Source organism: Chiloscyllium punctatum, chromosome 24, assembly GCF_047496795.1.
Source record: "Chiloscyllium punctatum isolate Juve2018m chromosome 24, sChiPun1.3, whole genome shotgun sequence".
NCBI classification, from domain to species: domain Eukaryota; kingdom Metazoa; phylum Chordata; class Chondrichthyes; order Orectolobiformes; family Hemiscylliidae; genus Chiloscyllium; species Chiloscyllium punctatum.
The window spans coordinates 54,709,439-54,734,200 of record NC_092762.1 but is presented as its reverse complement, the minus strand read 5'-3'; the positions used below and the strand labels follow the sequence as shown (position 1 = coordinate 54,734,200).

The following is a 24,762-nucleotide window of genomic DNA, read 5'->3' as shown; positions in this document are numbered from 1 at the left end:
CAGCAAGGACTGGTTGGACCGAAGGGTATGTTTCCGTGCTGTATGATTCTGTGACTCTATCTCTCCCTCCCCACAGTTTCCTCTTTTTTCCTCTCCCTCAATACAGCTTTATTTTCTTCTCCAGGCAACCTGTCAGCCGACATGAGTGAGCGTCTTGCGGAGGAGTGGAGGATAGAAGATAGGGTAAGGGGTGGAGGATACGAAGAAATGAATAAATCAAAGAGGAGGGAAAGGATGGAAGGAGAAGAGAGGACAGCTGAAAACCACATATGACTTTATAGGACTATACATGAAATATGTTTTCAATGGGAAAATGTTAAATCTAATGCAAAGATTATCTTCAAGATTTTCATCACTTACTCTGTTGAGTTACAAGGAAAATCAGTAGAAACTGAGGATATTTTCCTGAGAGAGAACCTTACTTTAAATAGGATATTAAATTAAATAAATTGGATTCATCTAGAACACTCCGTCAATGCGTACCAGATCACTGGAATGAAATGGGTGAAATACTGAGAAAAAAACATTTTTGAATGTGGTCATTGAAAAAAAGTCTATGCTCTGACCTAGCACTTTGCAAACATTTGAAAGTAGCCCACTAGCAATGAATTTATTTTGAAGTGTTGACAGAGTTATTAACTTAAACAATCCCAATGAAAGGTCAATACTACATAAAGGTCAAACTATGAGATTTAGCTTAAAAGCAGACACCTAAAAAAGTCAACCTTAGTATTTCAGGGTCAAGACCCAAACATTTTCAGGACCTCTATATAATCCTGGAGACAGCACTGTAAGAGTAGTAAGACATCATTCTGCCTGACAATCCTGCTCAACCATTTAATACAATCAAAAGATCTCTCTTCACACGGCAATCCCACCATCTCAAGAATAATTTTGACAAATTTTCAGTGTGGTCCCTCTATGGGAACAATAGATGGTTCAGATGGTTTAAGGAGCTAACATCATTAACATTCTCAAAGTGTTCCATTTCATCTTTCTCATGGTGGTGGTGAGATTCTACAAACCTCTTAATTAAATTGAGGTGGCACGGTGGCTAGCACTGCTTGGGTGACTGTGTGAAGTTTGCACATTCTCCCTAGGTCTGCATTAGTTTCCTCTCACAGTCCAAAGGTATGCAGGTGAGGTGGATTGGCCAAGGAAAATGCAGGATTATAGAGATGGGGTCGGTCTGGGTGGGAAACTCTTTGGAGGATCAGTGTGGACTCAAGGGGCTGAATGGCCTGCTTGCACATTGCTAGGATTCCATGAAATGGCAGCTCCTTCTTCTTTAACACTTTCTTCTGTAGATTAATGATGCACTTCATTTACAAATAGCAACAAAATTGAGTAAATAAATGCTTGAAACATTTGTATGCTTAAGTTTTTTAATCCTTTTTTTTCGTCATGGATTTGGACATTGCTGGCTAGGGCCAACATTTACAATCAATAGGTTGTGCTGACTGGTAGATAGTGCAATGGAGGTGAAAACTCTGGAATCATTCTGTAAGATGCTGCAGTGTGGGATCTTCAGGCTCATCACGAATTGATGAAGTAAGAGATCTGAATAGTATTCCTCACCTAAAAGATTAGATTAGATTACTTACATTGTGAAAACAGGCGTTTCGGCCCAACAAGTCCACACCGACCCGCAGAAACGCAACCCACCCATTCCCCTAACTCTTGGCCTGCTGTTCCATCACCAGAAGGGATTAAAAGCACTGTTGTTTGGTTAAGCTGCAGTCTTTTCTGTGCCCATCTCATCTATCAACACTCTTTCAGGATAACTCCAAAGTCATTCCCTCCACAAGCGTGGACACTTGTAGTTTGCCAGGGGAGAATGATTGACATGAACCAGGCCCCATCTCTGAACTCTCTGACTGGTCGGTGCCTCACAGATTGCTCAGGTCTGCTGTCAATCATAACGCGAACCCTACCTCCTTCTCCAGCCCCACCCTGAAAGTACCCGATAGTTATTTAAATCCAAGCCTGGGGGGTTGGCGTTCACATTGTGAAGAGAGAGTTGGCTGTGAATTATTGTTTCAGGTCATTTGTGTAAGTATGAAAACTGTTGTGTTGTATTTCTGTTACAAAATGTTTGCTAGGAATTTTAGTGTTCGTGTATGGTTTATCTTGATTTGTGTTCCCTTGACACAGGCGAACACTTATGGGATTTTTCGCCCAACGTTAGGAAACTCCTTCCTATAAAAGTTGCCCCGCCTGTCCCAGTCGCTGTCTTTATTTAATGAGAAGTGACTTTTGCTTCCTATACTGTTCTAACCTTGGTAGCTGTCTGTGAAAGTGAAACTATTGGATTTTAATTTCATTTTATTCCCACTATAGGGTTAACCGATTCGTCATGGCATCAGAAGTGGTCAAAAGCGTTGAAGTCTCTAATTTAACGGGGCACCAGGAGAGTGGAGAACAGGTACTTTCCTCTAGATTGCATTATAGTGTAGAAACAGGCCCTTTGGCCCAACAAGTCCACACCACCCTGCCTAAGCGCAACCCACCCATTCCCCTACATTTTTACCCCTTACCTAACACTACAGGCAATTTAGCATGGCCAATTCACCTAACCTGCACATCTTTGGACTGTGGGAGGAAACCGGAGCACCCGGAGGAAACCCACGCAGACACGGGGAGAATGTGCAAACTCCACACAGTCAGTTGCCTAGTTTGTAGTAGACTTTCTTATAGTTTTCTGCTGTGTAAACTAGAGGCTATTTAGTTCCTCATGTGAATAGTGGCTGAGTAATCTCCCATTGTGTAAAAATAATGACCCATTTGGCACGGGTTTGAGGTCATTAGGCCAGGGAATGATTCCTACTGGGAAATGTTACTGATGCAATCACTTATAACCTTTTTTGACTGACTCTTGCAACATCCTGCAAGCTAATGTTCCTAATCTTGAAATATTAGACCACAATGTTGTATTTCATGTATATGGCAAACCCTTTCAAAAGTGGCTTCCCTTTTTTTTTAAAAAATATCCATTTTTTTTTAGATTCTTGTACCTTCTTAGTTCTAAATTTCTCCCAGCTATTGAACCAGTTCTTTTAGTATGAAAGAAATGCTCTCACTCTATGAATTTAATGCTGCTTCATACAGAGTCATAGCGATGTACAGCATGGAAACAGACCTTGCAGTCCCATGCTGACCAGATATCCTAACCTAATCAAATCCCATTTGCCAGCACTTGGCCCATATCCAAAATCATGAAGGGCATGGATAGGATAAATAGACAAGTCTTTTTGCTGGGGTGGGGGAGTCCAGAACTAGAGGACATGGTTTACAGTGCATGGGGAAAGATATAAAAAGGATGTAAGGGGCAACTTTTTCACACAGCAGGTGATTATATGGAATGAGCTGCCAGAGGAAGTGGTGGTGGCTGGTACAAATACAGCATTTAAAAGGCACGTGGATGGGTATATGAATACGAAAGGTTCAGAAAAGATTTTAAAGGATGTTGCCAGGGTTGGAGGATTTGAGCTATAGGGAGAAGCTGAATAGGCTGGGGCTGTTTTCACTTGAGCATCAGAGGCTAGGGGGGTGACATTATAATCCCTTTTAAGTACAGCCCATCAAATTGTACATCCCTTTAATGTGGGTCTTTTTAAAAAAAGTATTGCTGTTCACCCTGTTGGGTTATATCGTGATACCTGTGAAGTGAATCTTCCAATCACAAGCTTAAGAATTTTTTCAGTTGTTTTGTATGATGGATGATTGGGGCTCATTCTGGGGAAGGTGGGACCTCTCTAAATAGGATGGTCTTCACTTGAACCAGAGGGGTACTAATATCCTGGGTGAGAAATTTGCTGGTGCTATTTGGGTGGGTTTAAACTAGCTCAGCAGGAGCATGGGTATCTCAGGTGTAGTTCCAGTACACAGGAGGATGAATAGGGAGGGCATGGACAGGACTTCACGGTCACAGGAATGTGCTGGCAGACAGCAAGCTGATTTGAAGTGTCTACTTCAATGCCAGAAGTATCTGGAGTAAGGTAGGTGAGCTTGCAGCATGGATAGATACCTGAGACTTCGATGTTGTGGCCATTTCAGAGACATGGATAGAGCAGTGTCAGGAATGAGTGTTGCAGGTTCAAGGGTTTAGATCTTTCATTAAGAACAGGCAAGGTGGTAAAAGATGATTTCTCAGTTTAGATTTAAAAACTTCCTTTCTGAAAGGAGACAGCGAGTAGTGGTTGATGGAAACTACTCAGTCTGGAGTCCGGTTACTAGTGATGTGTCACAAGAATCTATTTTGGGAACATTGTTGTTTGTCATTTTTACAAATGACTTAGATGCAGGCATAGGTGGATGGGTTACTAATCTGCAGATGACACTAACATTGGAGTAATGAACAGTGTGGAAGAATGTTGCAGGGGGACTTGGATAAACTGCAGAATTGAGCTGAGGGGTAGCAAATGGATTTCAAGGCAGCTAAATGTGAGGTGATTCACTTTGGGAAGAATAACCGTAAGATAGAATACTGGGTCAATGGAAAGATTCTTGGGAGTGTGGATATGTGGAGTCCATGTACATAGATCCCTGAAAGTTGCCACCCAGGTTGATAGTGCTTTTAAGAAGGCATACAGTGTTAGGTTTTATTAGTAGAGGGATTGAGTTCCAGAGCTGTAATGTCATGCTGCAGTTATGCAAAACACTAGCATGACTGCATTTGGAATATTATGTACAGTTCTGGTCGCCCCATTACAGGAAGAATGTGGAAGCATTGGAAAAGGTGCTGAGGAGATTTACCAAGATGTTACCTGGTCTGGAGGAAAGCTCTTATGAGGAAAGGCTGAGAGATTTAGGTTTGTTCTCATTGGAAAGGCTAAAAGGGGATTTGATAGAGACATACAAGATGATTAGATACGGTAGACAGTGAAAGTCTTTTTCCTAGGATGATGACATCCGCTTGTACAAGGGGACATAACCACAAATTGAGGGGTGATAGATTGGAGACAGATGTCAGAGGCAGGTTCTTTACTCAGTGATAAGAGCATGGAATGCCCTGCCTGCCAATGTAGTTAACTCAGCCACTTCAGGGAGGTTTAAACAATCCTTGGATAAGCACATGGATGATGAGAGAGAGTAGGGGGATGAGCTTGCATTAGTTCATAGGTCGGTGCAACATCGAAGGTTCTGCGCTATATTGTTCTTTTGTTCTGTGTATTATTGGTCCAACTAGCATTTATTGCCATGGAGAATGGACCACATTGCTGTGGGTTTGAAGTCATATGTAGGCCAGTCCAGGTAAAATCCCTGAAAGGCCCTTCATAGGTGAGGGCTCACCTAAAATTCAGTGCTACGTGGTCAACATCTGAATGCTAATGATCACTAGAATGGGGTTTGTTTTCAGATTTTTGATGAATTCAAAATTCAGCTTCTCAGAATTTGAACATGACTCTAGAAAATTAGTCTAGGGTTCTGTGTCTGAGGCCCACTTGATTTGAAATTCAATTAATCAATCTGAAAGTTCATCTTTGAATGGACAATTGGTTGCTTTCATGGGAGTGTTAAGGGATCTTATTTTATAGTGACTTTTTTAAAATGTAAATTCATGGAATGTGGACATTGCTGAATAGCACTTATTGCGCATTCCTAACCACCCACAGTATGGTTGAGTCAACCATATTACTGTGGGTCTAGAGTCACACATAGGCCAGAGCAGGTCAGGATAGCAGACTTCCTTCCCTAAAAGACATTGCAGTTTGTATTGTGAAGTATTTTATGATATATGACTCTATGAAATCTGAGTTTTTAGTTGTCTTTTATAATGTTAATGTTTGTACAACTGAGTCTTTCATATTAACTATCTGGACTGACTGGTAAAAGTCTTTTTTTTTTTTGTTAGGATAGCTGTTTCATTTTTAATGGTGAAAGTATTTTCTCACACCAATGTAGGCACTTGCTGTTTTAAAAACTTACTGTACATGAATGTTGTCTCGACCACTGTCTTGAGAAAAGTGTTTCTTGGGGGTTTCACCATTGGAGTGCATTGCTGTGCAGTGATTTCGTGCCTTGTATTTTTAGAATGTGGTGGACAGGGTGACGAACCTGCCTCTTGTGAGCTCTGCCTGTGAAATGGTATCTGCTGCCTACAACAGCACCAAGGAGAATCACCCGTACGTGAAGACCATTTGTGATGTTGCTGAGCAGGGAATGAAGACTATCACAGCTGTGGCTGCCAGTGGTGCCAAACCAATCATGGACAAGCTGGAGCCTCAAAGTAAGATTAGAGTACACACCAGCTAATTGGAACCGATAACTTTTGGATTGGAAATTACTTCCATAATGGTGACTGTGTGCTTTCTTTAAAAAAAAATGGCTTTTAGGACCACCTGAGGTTTTTTAATTGTAAGTTTGTTCAAGGCTTCTAATTAACTAGTGGAAGCTAAGCTTAAGACCCAGCAGTAACTGAAAGTAAGTACATTTTCTAGTTAAATGTGAATTATATCAATCTCTGTATGGAGGACTGATTTTAGTCCTTCAGCATCATTGGCTCATTATTTGAAATTGAATTCTAACAATACCAGATGGTTCTACCTTCGGTTTCCATGCATACTGCTAATAAAGAGGGGAATTTCAGGATTTGTTAAGCATTGTTGTACTCTCTGCCATTGTGGAGATGCATAGTGATTAGAAGGAACTGGAATCCACCATTTGAGCACATGATCTAGGTAGAGACTTCAATGCCAAATGGAGGTCCCACCTGCCCTTGTTTGGCTAAACAATACCCCATGGCCCTATTAGGAAAGAAACAAAGGAGCTGGTCTGATGTATTCCTCAACCATTGTCACAAAACAAATTATCTAAATTTTATTTGTTTTGAGGAGGCCTTGCCATGTGAAATAAAAGTATTTGGTTGCTGCCATGTGTTGCTAGTTGTGAACCACTCTAGGTATCAGCTGAACTTCATTTTTAATGATCAATGCATTCTAATTGCAGTGTAAATGGCAACATAATTTGTCCCAGAGTCAGATTCATCACTAATGATGAATTTGGTGTATATTTCTATGTTGGAGATGGCCTATTTAAATGTGAATTATTATACTAAATTCTAGTACTGATTATAACTGACTGCTTGTGATAAAACTTCAGGCTGTGGCTTCCAATCTCCTGACTACTTTTCCTTTCTGGAATGACTTATGTAAAAAGCAGAGTTCCTTACTAACATGTAGCTAATAGTCACAATTATTCCAGGCAATAAATGCAATTAAGATCTATCTTCAATATGCTACCAGAGCAAGTTAACATCTCATGACTACTACACTTCTATGAACTGAAGTGTAAAATTTAATGCTTGTAATTCAACATGTTTTAATAGCTTTTTGTGGCTATAGCTCAACTTCTGGAATGAGCTGCTTAGCTCAATGTGAGCATGCTATACTTTGTCCTAAACAAGGTTGTTTTTTTGTGCTCAGTTTCAGCAGCTAATGAATATGCCTGTAAAAGCTTGGATAAACTGGAGGAGAAACTTCCAATCCTTCATCAATCCACACCCCAGGTGAGGAAATCATCTGCAAAATGATCTTTAGGATAGCACTGGGTTATCAAACAAGATTCTAGTCAAGAATGCTTCAAGCTCAAGCTCTACCATGTCAGTACTATTTCTGCAAGGACCGCTGTTAACCCATTTTCCCATAGACCTCTTTCCGATGGAGTGTTCCAAGCTTAATGGGCGACACGGTGGCACAGTGGTTAGCACTGCTGCCTCTCAGCGCCAGAGACCCGGGTTCAATTCCTGCCTCAGGCAACTGTCTGTGTGGAGTTTGCACATTCTCCCCATGACTGCGTGGGTTTCCTCCGGATGCTCCGGTTTCCTCCCACAGTCCAAAAAAAGTGCAAGTTAGGTGAATTGGCCATGCTAAATTGCCCGTAGTTTAGGTGAAAGGATAAATGTAGGGGAATGGGTCTGGGTGGGTTCTTCGGAGGGTCGGTGTGGACTTGTTGGGCCGAAGGGCCTGTTTCCACACTGTAAGCAATCTAATCTTTCGGAGCACTGCAGCAGCAATTATTGTAAGTGAAGGATTGTTATTGAGGCTACAAAATTTGAAGTTGTAATACCATATTTGGGTATCTAGTTCATTGTCACTATACATTGGTGACCAATCTTTGTCTACATCTGTCCAGGGTTCTAAATAAATTAAAGCCCCAGTTTTCAACTTTATAAAATCAGTCTATTCCTAATGACTTAATTTGCGTAAAGTAGATGTGAATGGCTCTTGGGAGTTTTTGTTTGGCTATTATCAGTTTAAACCTTTTATTCTTAATGCAATCAGCTTTAAAATCAGACCTTCAGCTAATATGGATCCACTGAATTATGAAATTGAGGTGTCCCCCTGTGGATTAGAAGCAGGTGTGACTCAGTTAATGTTTGAATACCGTCTACTTCAGTCAAAGGCAGAGAGATGAAACATTAACTGAACGTCCTAGGCTGTCTTTTAGTTGATGTCTGACTGAGGCCCTGTCCCCTCCGGTAGTTTTTTAAAAATAAAACCCCACATACTATTGAAGGCAAGGTACATCTATCACTTGCAAACACTTCTTTTGATTTCTTTAAACAGACAAAGAAATCATGACTGTTGGTCTTTTGTGACTTTTCACAAATTCCAAAGTGTCTCCCAAATAAAGTGTAATGTCTGTGATGATTCCACATCCTTTTGGTTAACACAGCTGAGACTCCACCAGCCAGTTTGAATGGGAAGGTTTTTGCCATGCAATATGAAGTTGGTAGTGGCTATTGACTTTTGGTCCAGTGTGAAAGATGGAAATGGGCAGTTTAGCAACTCCATGACCTTTAAGTGTTGACCCATCCTTGAACAGGAATTGAGAATTACTTGAATGGCTGGCTGTGAATGTCCTATATTTAAGCAGTTGACAAAACATAGAAAATGGAACAGGAGTAGGCCATTTTAGCCTGTTCCCACCATTAAAGATTGTGGCTGATCCTGTGTCTTAATGCCATACTCCTGTACTCTCCTCATCCCTGGACATTGTTTGTTTTAGGCTCTGAAAACAATTGTCTTAAATACGTTTAATGACTTGGCCTCCACAGGCATCTGGTACAGAATGCCAGAGGTTTCTTCTCCCATTCTGAGGAGATTTCTCCTCTGTCAGTCCAAAAATGGCTGACCTCAATCCTGACACCATGGCCCTGTGATTTCAACTTTCTGGCCAGGGGAGAAATTGTCCCTGCCTGGCCCTGTCAGAATTTTATACACTTCAATTTCATTCTCTCTCATCCTTATAAACTCTAGTGAATATGGGCCAGCTGCAGGATGAACCTTTGCCACACTTGTTGTATGGGAAGTGTATCTTTTCCTTGAGTAAGGAGACCATAGAGTCAAGTGTGGTCATGCCAATGCCTTGAATAGCTACAAGAAGAAATGGTACAGTGGTTAGCACTGCTGCCTCACAGCGCCAGAGACCTGGGTTCAATTCCCGCCTCAGGCGACTCTGTGTGGAGTTTGCACATTCTCCCCGTGTCTGTGTGGGTTTCCTCTGGGTGCTCCGGTTTCCTCCCACACTCCAAAGATGTGCAGGTCAGGTGAATTGGCCATGGTAAATTGCCCCTAGTGTTAGGTAAGGGGTAGATGTAGTATGGGTGGGTTGTGCTTCGGCGGGGCGGTGTGGACTTGTTGGGCCGAAGGGCCTGTTTCCACACTGTAAGTAATCTAAAAAAAAACTTTCTTGGCTCTTGCACTCATATTCTGTCTTGCAATGGAGGCTGATGTCATTTGCCTTCTGAAATGCTTCCTACACCTAGCAATGTGACTGACTGACTCTTAACTGCCCCCAGGCATTTGGAGGTGGGCAATAAATACTGGCCTATCCAGCGATGTCCACATTCCATGAGTGAAAACATTTGTGTTGACTGGGTATTCATAATGACATGCCTGTACTGAGCGTGATGTTACACAAGTTAATTTGTCTTTTTAATATACTGAATTATCATCTGCACAGGTTGTTGCTGATACCAAAGAGATGGTTTCATCCACAATAACTGGAGCCAAAGATGCAGTCTCCAACACAGTGACTGGAGCAAAAAATGCAGTGACTGGTGCTGTAGATATGGCCAAGGGAGCAGTCCATGGCAGCATAGAGAAGACCAAGTCAGTGATGGCTGAAGGAGTTAACACTGTCATGACGTCCAAAGTAGGGCAGATGGTGGTCACTGGTGTCGACAGTGCACTCAATAAATCTGAAGAAATTGTTGATCATTATCTTCCTATGACTGAAGAGGAATTGGGTAAGTAAAAAAGATCAATTTTTACTACCTCATTAAGATGCTTTTGTACATCAATTACTGTAAACATAATGTGCACGTTTTTTACCTAAAGTAATGAGGTTGTCAAGTACAAATGAATCATGACTCTATTGTGTCAACCTTGTGGGTGTACACTATTGAATTTCAGGGTTCTTCAATTTGGACTCTTGGAAGTATTATATTTTAGAAGTGCAGGTGTTATAGCATTACTATACAGTTCAAACTACAACCAAAACATCTATCCATCTTTAGACATTAAGTCATAAAATAGCTATGGTTAAAAATTCCTGACTTCTGGTGGCACATGAGCACAGGCCAAATCAAACTGAAATGGATTTTGTTGTTAACTGAGATTTAAACATTGCTGGCAAAGTGTATTTTATTGTGCTTGAGGGAGCAAATTAAACAAGTGTAATCCATGAAGTAGACATAGCTACAAATAGGAATTTCGGAGCTTTTAAATCCAGCAACAATAGGACAGCAAACTTTCCAAAAAGGCCTTATTCTATGTTTGAGGGAACTAATTTAGCCATCCTTTTGTGCTTCTGGCCTGGTTCTTTTAGGCAGTATAGGCACAGATTGGCAGTGCTATCAAAGGAACATTGGCGAACTACTACAGTACAGGCTATAGATGGCTCAAAGCCTCATCTATTCCTCACCAGTGGGGGATGAGATCAGTCAGTGAACTGGGTTGTCTTGGATAGTGTCAGCTGCACCTTTCTGGGTGCTCTGCCTATCAGAGCCTTTGAACTCAAGAGATGAGTCACTTGCCAAACTATATATCTGGACCCTGACCTTGAAGTCTGAGTTGTGATTTGAAGGCAGCAGGAGTTCAAGGGGCAGCAGTTGCTTGCAAATTTTATGATTGCTATCTGGCACTCAACACAAAGTTGCTTATCATTTAGAAGCTGAAAGTTGTTCAGGTACTGCTGTGTGCAAGGACAGATTGCTGTGCTGTGTTTATCTGAGGAGGTGTCAATTAGATAAGTTCACTTCACTTCCAGTTAATGAACATCCCTAGTTTGGACCTTTTTGGAGGAAAAGTCATTGGAAGCTGTGGAAATAGCTGCAGCTTCATAGGGCTAGGACATGGTCCTCAAGGACTCTTACAGCAATGTTCTGAGTGAGAAAATCTTCCTCTGAACCACTGTCCTTTGTGCTAACTGACTCCAGTCAGTGGAAAGCTCCTTCAACTTTCAATTTGTATTGAAGCTAACCAAAGCAATTACTCACCTGGAATTTGGTTCTTGGACTGCGTTTTAGTACTTGCTGCTTGCAACCTTTTGACAGGATTACTCTCCCTGCACAGTTGAGATTGAAAAGGTTGAATCTGTCATGGTGTTTGTGCACATGACATACCTGGGGTGCTTCCCCTTTGAGAATAATTCTGTATGCTAGAATAAATACTTGCCTCTCAAACGCAGACTTGACCATAAACTTTCTCTTTTCTTCAGCAAAGTTAGCCACTCCTGTTGAAGGTGTTGAGGTGGCTCCAGCACAGAAGCAGAGTTACTATGTGCGCTTGGGATCCTTGTCTTCAAAAGTGCGTCATAGAGCATACCAGCACTCAACATCTAAAATGCAGAAAGCCAAGCAAAGTAGCCAAGACATAATGGTTCAGCTCCATAACACAATGGACCTGGTAAGAATACACACCTGCAGATGATATCAAGTAGTTTTGATACAGACAACAAGCTGTTTTGTTTACTTTTCTCTGCAATCAGCTCTCCAATCGGAGTACATCTACAATCAGTTTATTATTGTACAAGTGAGTTGTTGGTTAAGGCTTCCCAAAGTGACAGTCAGGTCCTGGCTTGAGATTGTGGGGTTTAGTTCTGAGGAAATTGGCCATAATTTCATTCCAGCCTCAAGCGACTGTGCAAACTCCGCAGACAATTGTCTGCGTGGGTTTCCTCCGGGTGCTCCGGCTTCCTCCCACAGTCCAAAGATGTGCAGGTCAGGTGAGTTGGCCATAGTGTTGGGTGCATTCGTTGGGGGAATGGGTCTGGGTGGGTTGCTCTTCGGAGGGTCAGTGTGGACTGGTTGGACTGAAGGGTCTGTTTCCACACTGGAGGGAATCCAATCTTTTAAAAAAAAACTAACAGCTGCACTTACTCTAGCTTCTGAATTCCCCTGATCAGTTGTGACCACTTTAAGTATTGATAGGAAGTTACAGGTGGTGGGGGGGGGGGAGGAGGAGAATGTTTTGCTTTATGATGAGCCACTTCTGTTAGAAAACATTGTGTCCTACACACTCTTGCATGTTCCATTGTACAACTTTTCACAGCCAGTATCGTGATAAATAATTGTTAGACTTCAAAAAATCATGGAAGGACCCTTGTCTACACCAGCCACTGGTTAGGAGTGTGTTGATCTTCCTTTCCTCAAGTTATAAATTTAATTACTGCACTAATTCCCAAGGTCTGCACTGCAGAGATTAGAAATCTTTGCAAAAGAGTACCCCAAACAGTATCAATGGGAATGCAGTGCACAGGAGAAGGAAACATTAACTCCTTTTTAAAGCAACAGGCCAGACTTAAAATCTATTTCAAAATGTACAAAATTGTGAAAAGAACAGTAGTGGGGAGGATTATATAATGTTGTTTTCCCCCAAGGGTAGGTGAGACCAGTGCTTTTTAAACTAATGTAGTCTCTTACATTGTATAATATCAAATCTTGTGGGTGACTTAAAATTCTAATGTAGTAAAGTGAGGAGGACAGGAATAGAATTCAAGAGAAAACATAGACTGGACTGGTAAATGGGCAGATGCACATCTTTGACTAATAAAAATTCAACTGATGTGATAGTGTTTTTTTTGATAGGAAGAATGAGATAACAAATGGTATGATTTCAAAGGGACATAGGAGCAGACCTGGAGGTGTATGCATGCAATCTTAAAAATGGCAGGTAACTTGTTTTTGCACTATTATTTAGGAATTTAAATTCAGGAAGATTATAATTAAAGGCTAATAAAATACTAATTATTCAACTGGAGTACCCAGTTATGGGTGTGACTTTTATGAAAACATTTTCCATCTCTGAGATGGGACTGAAGAGTGAAATGAGGAACCTTGAGGGTGGGATTGTTTTCCCTTAAGGAAAGCGTTGTAAAGAAGTATGCCAAGGTAAAGGAAAAATTTGTTTCCAGTGGTAGCAAAGTCTGCATGCAGAAGATAGATTTGGGTGATTTAGTAGAACATTAAAAGCAGAACTTATAATATTGAATTTTGATCTGAAATTTGTTTTAAACAGGTTTAGTGACTTCCAACAGGAATTGGATGAACATTTGTGGAAAATTTTACAGTACCACGGGAAAAGAGTAAAAGGGGGGGACCAATTTGCATAACCTTACCAAAGGCCTAAGCACAAGCAGCCTCTTAAGATGCAGTTATTCCATAAACTAATCTACCTCTCTGAACAAACACCTTTCAATCACAGTTTATTCGCATTTGTGTATTCTAGCTAGACAGTTATACATTGAACCTGGCCTTCATTAAGAGGGACTGTCAACTGGAGTGTTGATCCAAAACTACTCAAAGGTACCCTTGTGACCATCCTTCTGAAGCAGTCAGCTTAAAAACATCCCTCCGAGTAAGGCCTATCCTTTTTGGTCTGTCTTGATGAACCTCACAGCTAATCTACAGGCAAAACCACCAACAGCAATTCACAATATACTCATGAAATGACTGTTTTCCTTGTTTGTTTAACAATGATTAACACTGGCAATTTTAACAACTGATTATTTTTTTCTTAATCCTTCAATTTGTTTCCTAGAGCTGTTTGTTTTGAGAAGGGAAGAATCTTTTTGACTCTGGATGATGTTACAGAAAATAAGTTAATTCATGCACAAAACTAAATTTCCTCGTAGTTGTGTCCAAATTTATTGTCTCTGGTTATGCATATCTGTTTATAATCATTGGTTCCTGTGCCAGTTGCATTGTGGGTAGGTACAGATCCCACTGATATTTGAGCATTCAGTGCAGTAAATGTAAAAGAATCATGTTTTTCTCTTTTTTTTGCAATAGAGCTCTGCTGTCCCAGCAAACATTTCTGCTAATTTTCTTTAGTCATAAGCAAACAGATTGAATCACTTTCAAATTTTGGTCAAATAGTTGGTGTAAACTGGTTGCTGTTGGCCACATCACAATGATTGTGTTAACAAAAATGCGTGTTCTTTTACCACCAGCTAATGTAGCTGAGGAATAAAAGGAGTTCATTTAGTAATATAGCTGATTCTCAACCACTGCCAGCCCAATAAATCCATAATGGTTAAGTACAATTGACATGAAGCCGTTGATACATTTAACTTTCTCCACCAACAGTTAGAGGTTCAAATCTTTCCATGGTTATGATGGTATTTTATTTCTCCATGTTTTAATTTTGAACAGAATATTAACTTGAGTGCTTTTATTGAATGGCAACAGGCTCAAGGGGCTGATTAGTCAGTCTACTGCTGTGCCTGTTTAAGATGCTCAAACTCTATTGAGATATTGAACTGACAGACTTTTAATGTCACAATATTAAATTGCTCATCAAGACTGCTCTCTACCTAAACAATATTTGATGGGTTGAAATCTGGATCTAAAAGACTAATGTAAACTCTGGTTATTCAGCACTGGTTATGGAATCACTGCATTAGGAGCTGTGGCCTGTCACTGGTTCAATTTTTAACTAACCTTTTTTCTTCTCCAGATTGAATTGGCAAGGAAAGGAGCAGATTCAGCTAATCAGAAACTGCATCAGACCTGGGTTGACTGGCAGAAGAAACAGACAACAAGCCCAGTGGGGGAAGAAGTGGCTCCAAAACCAGATGTAAGTACTTTTTTCTACTGTGGAATTCCTGGGTAGGACACTAGTGAAAAGGGTTAGCATGGAACAGTCTAACAAGAACAAGAGATCTCTACCTTCTGTTCAGTTGGTTCTGTTATTGAACAGAACATTTTGAGAAAGGAGAAAGCAGTGAATATTTCCAATTGCCATCAAAACTGAAGGTGCTTACAGTGTACTCCAGGATCAAAATGCTATTGGAAAATTGATCCTTCATAACAAAGCAAGCAAGTCCAAATGGTGATAAGGTAATTCTGGTCTGAATGCCAGGACACCAAAAAGTCAAATACAGCATGTCCATGGTTAATATTGAACATCTAAGTAAACTGACCTACATTAACAATGCCATGTCACTTTTTAGTGGAGTTCACCTCATTTCCTCTTCTGCGATCTGTACATTGTCACTCGGAGCTTCCACAAGTTCTGCCACAACCTGAAGTGACAACTTTATATAACGATGTAACTGGTCCAGTTAAAGGTTAGACTAAAACAGTGTGTTTGTGACATTTTGGACTGGGCTTCACTTCAGCTGTGGTGCAATTGGTTTGTCCAACAACTGTATACCACTTTTGAAATTGGTTTATTGGGCCTCTTGAACTGCTGTCCAGCATTTGGTGCTGGTGAATGTGGAAGGTGATCATTTCTGTAACCGTTCCATGCTGTGATTGCTGCTTACAACTCACCACTTGGGCCTAGATGTTCCACAAGGATACCCAGACAATGGTAAAGCAGGAGTTGGTAAACAATGATTTGCCTCGTCAGTGGAATCAGTGAGTTACTAAGGATTAGTAGTTTTGTACCATACTGTACATATATATCTTATCCTCAAACAGTAGATTGGTGAGTTTTTTGAGGGGATACCTTAGATGCCAGTTCAAACTGGGCTAGAAGGTGACTAGCTTCCAATACACGGTTTCTTGTATTCTGGCAAAAAATCTTTTTGGCTAAAGTTTTGAAACCCCTTGGATACACACAAGGTGACCAGATTCTGATAGTGTCTCCCTTTTGTATTGCAGCAGCTCGAATCCCAAACCCTAACCATGACTCGCAGTCTCACCCAGCAACTACAGACGACCTGCCTAACTCTCGTTTCAAATGTACACGGCCTCCCTCAACACGTTCAGGACAAAGTGCAGCAGGTCCACAAAACAGCAGAGAGCATCCACGCCTCGTTCTCATCTGCCAATTCCTTTGGCGATCTTTCCGGGCAGCTCCTGGCACAAAGCAAAGAGCAGATGCTGAAGATCTGGGAGTCCATGGATGGGGTGATGGACTATGTACTTCACAACACTCCACTCAACTGGTTAGTGGGTCCATTTGTCCCACAACCAAATGAGTGCCCTGAATCAGAGATTACAGTGGAGAGTTCTAAAGAATAGATATAATCAATACTCTAATTAAACTTGTCAAGTATAGCCTTATTTCTAAAAGCTTTGAATAAACAGCATAAACCTTCACTTGGTAACAAATGAAAGACTGAATTCTTCAATATTCCCAAAATGTTTTTGTTTCTTATTTGGATAATGCCATCAAGAGACTCTTGATGTCTGTGCTAGTATTGAATTTTCAATTTAATAAAGGTCTAATCTGAATGTTTTTCAGCTGGTCTTTTCCATTGCACATTGATGGATATCATCCCTTCTCTGTTTAGCAGAAATGTTTTTGGAATGCTTCTGCATTGTAACTCTGGATGCCTGACAGTTCAAGTATTCTTGGTAAACATTTGCTGTACAAGTTGGATTCTCTTAAAACCATAAGACATAAGAGTGGAAGTAAGGCCATTCAGCCCATAGAGTCCACTCGGCCACTTAATTGTGGCTGATGGGCATTTCAACTCTGCTAACCCACTCTCTCCCCATATCCCTTAATCCCTTGCGAGATCAAGAATTTACCAATCTATGCCTTGAAGACTCTTAACGTTCCGGCCTCCACTGTGCTCCATGGCAATGAATTCCACAGGCCCACTACTCTCTGGCTGAAGAAATGTCTCCTTGTTTCCATTCTAAACAAACCCCCTCTAAATCTAAGGCTGTGTCCAGGGGTCCTAGTCCCCCCCACTTAACAAAAACAACTTCAGAGTCCACCCTTTCTAAGCTATGCATTCTTATAAGTTTTCTATTAGATCTCCCCTCAACAGTCTAAACTCTAATGAATACAATCCCAGGATCCTCATGTGTTAGGCCTACCATTCCAGGGATCATCCGTGTGAATCTCCACTGTACACACTCCAGTGCCAGTATGTCCTTCCTGAGGTATGGGCTCAAAATTGGACACAGTATTCTAAATGGGGCCTAACAAGAGCTTCATAAAGTCTCAGAACACATAGCTGCTTTTATATTCCAACCCTCTTTAGATAAATAACAACATTACATTCGCTTTCTTGATCAGACTCAATTGGCAAGTTAATCTTTCAAGAATCCTGGACTCGTACTCCCAGATCCCTTTGTACTTTGGCCTTATGAATTTCTCACCATTTAGAAAATAGTCCATGCCTGTATTGTTTTTTTTTTCCAAAGTGCAAGACCTCTCACTTGCTCACATTGAATTTCATCAGCCATTTCCTGGACCACTATCTTAAATCCTTCTGCAGCCTCCCCCATCTTCTCCGTACTACCTGCCTGTCCACCAACCTTCATATCACTGGCAAACTTTGCCAGAATGCCACCGCCCCCCCCCCTCCCCCTCATTCCTCACCCAGATAATTAATATGTAAAATGAACAGCTGCAGCACCAACACTGAACCCTGTGGGACACCAGCTCCCATTCTGAAAAAAACCTTTTATCTCAACTCTGCCTTCTGTCAGAGAGTCAATCCATGCCGGTAGCTCACCTCGAACACAATGGGCCCTCCCCTACTCAGCAGCTTTCTGGGAGGCATCTTATCACTTTTTGGAAGTCTAAATAGATAACATCCTATGGGTTTCCCTTGTCTAACCTACTTGTTTCCTCTTCAAAGAATTCTGGCAGGTTTATCAGGCATGACTTACTAAATCAATGCTGTCTTGTTCTAATCCAAACCTGCACTTCCAAGAATTTAGAAATCTCCTCCTTAATGATGGATTCTAGAATTTTACTAACAAACGAGGTTAGGCTAATCGGTCTATAATTTTCCATCTTTTGTCTTGATCCTTTCTAGAACAAGGTGGTTCTGAAGTTCCCATTGGAGAAATGTCTTCTAATGAAGCCTGATAAAACTGGCGTTGACTGAATTTTTAGTGTCTATTTACTACTTCTCTCAAATTTGCTCACTATTGAACTTTTAAGCACAGCCTGGTAGTACATCTGAAATGTTCCACACAGCAGTTATTTAGCTTTGTGCCTTTTAAAGATCAAAGCTAGAAAAGGTTGTGCATTGCATTAATGCCTTTTCAAAATGACCATTCTGTATTTGTATTCTCCCCAGTTACAGACTACAAGTATCACCCCATTAAAGATGGGTTCGCATTAACACTATTTTCAGTAGCTTATTAGTATTTATAAAAAAAGTCAAGGTGAAGTGTATTATCTTTATCTACTGCCTTCTTCAGACTGAAGCCTCTAAAGTGGAGTGGCTGGGGGTAGATTTCTATTAATTTAATAGATGTCTTTCATGAGCTTTTTTTCTTAGTTTGTTGTGAAAAGAACTGAGTTGATGAAGTGTGGTACTGGAAAGACCACAGCAGGTCAGGCAGCTTCTGAGGAACAAGAAAGTCAATGTTTCAGGTTAAACTGACTTACCCATATGTACAAACCATATTGTTCCAATGTGATTTCTTTTTTTTCCCCCCTTTCTAACGATCCAAAGGTTTCCAGCTTAAAAGTTCCTGGACCAGTGGCAGATATGGTGCATACGGAGCTTTGTTTGTGTGTTGTCTTAGTGTCATCTGAAAACTTAATAAAAATCTTTCCTTCTGAGGAAGGCAGATGTCTGTTATAGATCTCTGGAAAGGCATGACCAATCATTCTTCTACTTTTTTGGAGGAATTGGAATTCTTTTTCTGGGAAAGATCATATGATTGTTGCCTTAGAACTTTAGATGATCCATTTTCTACATTTTAGCGTGGATGCCTTTTATCCTACTTCCAAGTCAATTCTCTGCCTAAACAATTATTATACTTATGTGTGCATCCACTGTTACTAACTTAACATGGATTTTTTTTAATGCCTTATGGCAGCCTTATGTATAGTAGCTGCAGACATTCCCTTAAACTATCATATTTAGTGACCTGGTTGCTTCATGTCTTGCATTAGATTATATGATATAGGAGTAAATTAGGTCATTTGATCCACTGGATCTGCCATTCAATCATGTTTGATCTGTTTCTCAACCCTATTCTCCTGCCTTCTGCCAATAACCCTTGATCGCTTTGACAGTTAAAAACCTATCTACCTGTCTTAAATGCACTCTGTCACTAAGCCTCCCATAGCCTTCTGTGGCAATGAGTTTCACACAGTAATCACCCTGTGGCTGAAGGAAATTCTTTCTCATTCCTGGTCTAAAGGGTTGTCCCTTCACTGAGTCTACATTAGAGTGGTGCTGGAAAAGCACAGCAGGTCAGGCAGCATCTGAAGAGCAGGAACATCGACGTTTCGGGCAAAAGCCCTTCATCAGGACTGAAGGCAGGGAACCTCCAGGGTGGAGAGGTAAATGGGAGGGGCTGGGGCTGGGGAGAAGGTGGCAACAAGTACAATAGGTGGATGGGGGTGGGGATGAAGGTGATAGGTCAGAGGGGAAGGTGGAGTGGCTAGGTGGGAAGGAAGATTGGCAGATCGGACAGGTCATGAGGATGGTGCTGAGCTGAAAGGTTGGAACTGAGGTAAGGTGGGGGGAGGGGAAACGAGGAAACTGTTGAAGTCCACATTGATGCCCTGGGGTTGAAGTGTTCCGAGACCGAAGATGAGGCATTCTTTCTGCAAGCGTTGGATGGCAAGGGAGTGGTGGTGGAGGAGGCCCAGGGCCTGCATGTCCTTGGCAGAGTGGGAGGGTGTCAGAGAAAATGTAGAGAATCACCAGGAGTCACAGAGAGTTCTTCAAGAAGTAGGTCTTTTATTTGCAAACAAAAATCCGTGACACTGAGAAAGCAGATTCTTGAATGCCCCAAACCTCAGAGTCCATGGTTTTTTATTTTTTTATTATTATGTTTCTGTTATCAGCACGTCCAACTATATTAATCAAAGTACCTCACTCTAGCTACACAATAAACCAGTGATGTTAGTTCTCATTATCTCTTTAGTTGTACATACATTCTACTTACTGTTATTCTAATGTCACGGTTAGATATTTATTGCTAACTCTTTGCAACAATGGTCTTTCATTCCAGACCCTACTTAATATTTTCCTAATGTCATGATTAGATATTTATTATTACCTCTGCTACAGTGATCTTCTATTCCAGACTAACCTGTCATGATAGATATTTAGTTATTCCATCTATTACAATAGTCTCCTGTCTCAAGCTGACTCTACTATTAATTAGATATTTTAATGTCCTGTCCAAATATTTATGGTCCCAATCCTGTCATAATAACACTTAGCAGGAAAACTACCCATACTACTGTTATCTCATCTCGCCATAGTGACCTTTCAGTCTTAACCTAATTGGTGTAAGAGCATTCCACTATTGTTATCCCATCCTGCCTTCCACAGATCACAGATTGCCAGTCGTCTTCATGCTATAACCCTTCCCATGCTTTCAATAGACAATAGGTATACAAGCAAACCATTCTGCCCTTCGAACCAGAACCATCATTCATTATGATCAGTATCCTGTTCCTGCCTTATCCCCATAACCCTTGATTCCACTATCCTTAAGAGCTCTATCCAACTCTTTCTTGAAAGTATCCAGAGACTTGGCCTCCACAGCCCTCTGGGGGAGAGCATTCCATACACCCACCACTCTCTGGGTGAAGTAGTTTCTCCTCAACTCTGTTCTAAGTGGCCTACACCTTATTTTTAAACTGTGTCCTCTGGTTCGGGACTCACCCATCAGCGGAAACATGCTTCCTGCCTCCAGAGTGTCCAAACCTTTAATAATCTTATACATCTCAATCAGATCCCCTCTCAGCCTTCTAAACTCAAGGGTATACAAGCCCAGTCACTCCAATCTTTCAGTGTAAGATAGTCCGCCATTCTGGGAATTGACCTCGTGAACCTATGCTGCACTCCTTCAATAGTCAGAATGTCTTTCCTCAAATTTGGAGACCAAAACTGCGCACGATATTCCAAATGCAGTCTCACCAGGGCCCTGTTCAGCAGCAGAAGGACCTCTTTACTTCTAAACACAATTCCTCTTGTTATGAAGGCCAGCATGCCATTAGCCTTCTTCACTACCTGCAGTACCTGCATGCTTGCTTTCATTGAATGATGTACAAGAACACCTAGATCTCGTTGTACTGTCCCTTTACCTAACTTGACTCCATTTAGGTCATAATCTGCCTTCCTGTTCTTGCCACCAAAGTGGATAACTACACATTTATCCACATTAAACTGCATCTGCCATGCATACGTCCACTCATCTAGCCTGTCCAGGTAACCCTGTATTCTCCTAATATCCCCCTCACATTTCACCCTGCCACCCAGCTTTGTGTCATCAGCAAATTTGCTAATATTACTTTTAATACCTTCATCTATATCATTAATGTACATTGTAAAATGCTGCAGCCCCAGCACTGATCCCTGCGGCACACCACTGGTCACCGCCTGCCATTCCAAAAGGGAGCTGTTTATCACTACTCTTTGTTTCCTGTCAGCCAACCAATTTTCAATCCATGTCAGTATTTTACCCCTAATACCATGTGCCCTAATTTTGCTCACTAACCTCCTATGTGGGACTTTATCAAAGGCTTTCTGAAAGTCCAGGTATACTACATCCACTGGATCTACCTTGTCCATTTTCAGAGTTACATCCTCAAATAATTCCAGAAGATTAGTCTAGCATGATTTCCCCTTCATAAATCCATGCTGACTCTGACCTATCCTGTTACTGCTATCCAGATATGTTGTAATTTCGTCCTTTAAAATTGACTTTCATGCTCCTTATTTTCCATAAGGGGGAGTTGTAATGTTGGGCCACAGGACGGTGTGGTTGATTGGTGCGGCTGTCCCAGAGATGTTCCCTAAAGCACTCTGCAAGAAGGCGTACAGTCTCCCCAGTGTAGAGGAGACCGCATCGGGAGCAACGGACACAATAAATGACATTGGTGAATGTGCAGGTGAAACTTTGATGGATGTGGAAGACTTCTTTGGGGCCTTGGATGGAGGTGATGGGGGAGAGGTGTGGGCACAGGCTTTGCAATTCCTGCGGTGGCAGGGGAAGGTGCCAGGAGGGGACGGTGGGTTGTTGGGGGGTGTGGACCTGACCAGGTAGTCACGGAGGAACGGTCCTTGCTGAAAGCTGGAAGGGGTGGGGAGGGAAATATATCCCTGGTGGTGGGGTCCGTTTGGAGGTGGCAGAAATGTTGGAGGATGATGCAGTTTATGCGAAGGTTGGTAGGGTGGAAGGACCGGGGGGTTCCATCCTTGTTACGGTTGGAGGGGTGGGATCTGAGGGCGGAGGTGCAGGATGTGGATGAGATGTGCTGGAGGGCATCTTCAACCACATGGGAAGGGAAATTACGGTCTCTAAAGAAGGAGGCCATCTGGTGTGTTCTGTGGTGGAATTGGTCCTCCTGGGAGCAAATACAGTGGAGGCAGAGGAATTGGGAATACGGGATGGCATTTTTGCAGGAGGTAGGGTGGGAAGTGGTGTAATCCAGATAGTTGTGGGAGTCGGTGAGTTTGTAAAAAATGTTAGTGTCAAGTCAGTCATCATTGATGGAGATGGAGAGGTCCAGGAAGGGGAGGGAGGTGTCAGAGATGGTCCAGGTGAATTTAAGGTCAGGGTGGAATGTGTTGGTGAAGTTGATGAACAGCTCAATCTCCTCGCGGGAGCACGAGGTGGCACCGATGCAGTCATCAATGTAGCGAAGGAAGAGGTGGGGAGTGGTGCCGATGTAACTACTGAAGATGGATTGTTCTACGAAGCCAACAAAGGGACAGGCATAGCTGGTGCCCATGGCTACCCCTTTGGTCTGGAGGAAGTGGGAGGATTTGACGGAGAAATTGTTAAGGGTGAGGACTAGTTCAGCCAAACAAGTGAGAGTGTCAGTGGAAAGGTACTGTTGGGGATGTTGGGAGAGGAAGAAACGGAGGGCTTGGAGGTCCTGGTCACGGTGGATGGAGGTGTAGAGGGATTGGATGTCCAATTGGACATCCCACTATATGGAGTCCAAAACTACTCTCAATATTCCAAAACCTGCCTGACCGGAGCCTTAATACAGCCTCAGCAGTACATTCCTTATATTCTCAACCTCTTGAAGTGAATGCTAACATTGAATTTGCCTTCTTAATTCCCAGCTGAGTCTGAATGTTAACCTTCAAAGAATCCTAACACCCACGTCCCTTCATGCTTTAGATTTCCAAAGTCTTTACCTGTTTAGAAAATAATCTATGCCTCTACTCTTCCTAACAAAGTGAGGTTATGCACACCATGAAGCAATTGACAATTGTTGGGGAAAAACTCATCTGATTCACTAATGTCCTTTTGGGAAGGAAACTGCTGGTCTGGCCTACATGTGACCCCTGACCCACAGCAATGTAGTTGACTCTTAATCACCCCTTGGGCAATTAGGGATGGGCAATAGATCCCATGATGAATAAAAAAAGGAGGAAATATCCTTTTAGTATCCTGTCTGTCAATTCCCTCAGTAATTCATACTTCAATAAGATCACCTCTTATTTATCTAAACTTCAATAAATAGAGCCAATGTATTCAACCTTTGTTAAGAAATCCTTCATCCCAAGAATGAACTGAGTGAGGCTGCTCTGAACTGTATATAGTCAAGGTCTGCAAGTCTATTGCCTGCGTTTGTGGCAAAGATTCAATTGAAGCATTCAAAACAGACTGAACTGTGATCTAAAAATGAAGAATGTGCAGGGTAAGAAGGAGAGCACATCAGAATGGCAATAAGTGAAATGTTCATTCAGAGAGCAGGTGCAGACATAACAGGCCAAATAGCCCCCGACACTGTATTACTTCTGTGATTCCATGAAATTCACATTTTTACACATTATACAGGAAGTCCCTGGGTTACGAACACCCAACTTATAAACCGGCCTCTGGCTTCTCGTTTTTAAAAATTATTTTTCAAAATCTGAGTTACGTACAATGTTTCGTCCTAATGGATGGGCGGGGTAATTAGCCCCTATCTGTTCCAAATTACACACTCAGCTTACGAACAGTGGAAAAAACAGCACTGGTTCATAACCTGGGGACTTCCTGCACTGCATCTGCCAAATTCTTGCTCACTCACTCAATCTGCCTATGTTTGTGGACTTTTTTCCTCCTGTTGGTACCTCATCAATTGACCAACTATCTTTGTGTTGTCAGCAGATTTACTGACACGACCTTTGGTCCCTTCATCCAAGTCATGAAATCCAACATCAGCTCTAATGCACCAGTGCAACCTTTGGACAGCTGAGGATCAGTGTTTGAAGTCTGAGACCTCAAATCCAGTGTCAAGCTCGTGGTCTACAGAGCATTCATAGTCCCCACCCTTCTATATGCATTAGAAAGATGTAGACACATCAGATCACTCGCAAATTATCACCAGCACAACCTTTGCAAATCCCACAAATGTACTGGCA

The 24,762-nt window shown here is 41.7% G+C and overlaps 1 protein-coding gene across 1 annotated transcript; it reads left to right on the top strand.

Moving 5' to 3' along the window:
- Positions 1-1,946: 1,946 nt before the first annotated feature.
- Positions 1,947-16,694, top strand: LOC140494554 (perilipin-3-like). The gene is made up of 8 exons (XM_072593855.1): positions 1,947-2,052; positions 2,341-2,425; positions 6,034-6,229; positions 7,425-7,507; positions 9,967-10,252; positions 11,725-11,912; positions 14,964-15,083; positions 16,115-16,694. The coding sequence occupies exons 2-8, from the start codon at positions 2,357-2,359 to the stop codon at positions 16,475-16,477; spliced, it is 1,305 nt and encodes a 434-aa protein (XP_072449956.1). The 5' UTR covers positions 1,947-2,052; positions 2,341-2,356; the 3' UTR covers positions 16,478-16,694.
- Positions 16,695-24,762: the final 8,068 nt, after the last annotated feature.

Coding starts and splice junctions, on each gene's coding strand:
- LOC140494554 (XM_072593855.1), top strand. CDS start 2,357: ATGGCATCAGAAGTGGTCAAAAGCGTTGAAGTCTCTAATTTAACGGGG. Junction 6,230..7,424: donor GGACAAGCTGGAGCCTCAAA/GTAAGATTAGAG, acceptor TTTTGTGCTCAG/TTTCAGCAGCTAATGAATAT. Junction 11,913..14,963: donor TCCATAACACAATGGACCTG/GTAAGAATACAC, acceptor TTTCTTCTCCAG/ATTGAATTGGCAAGGAAAGG.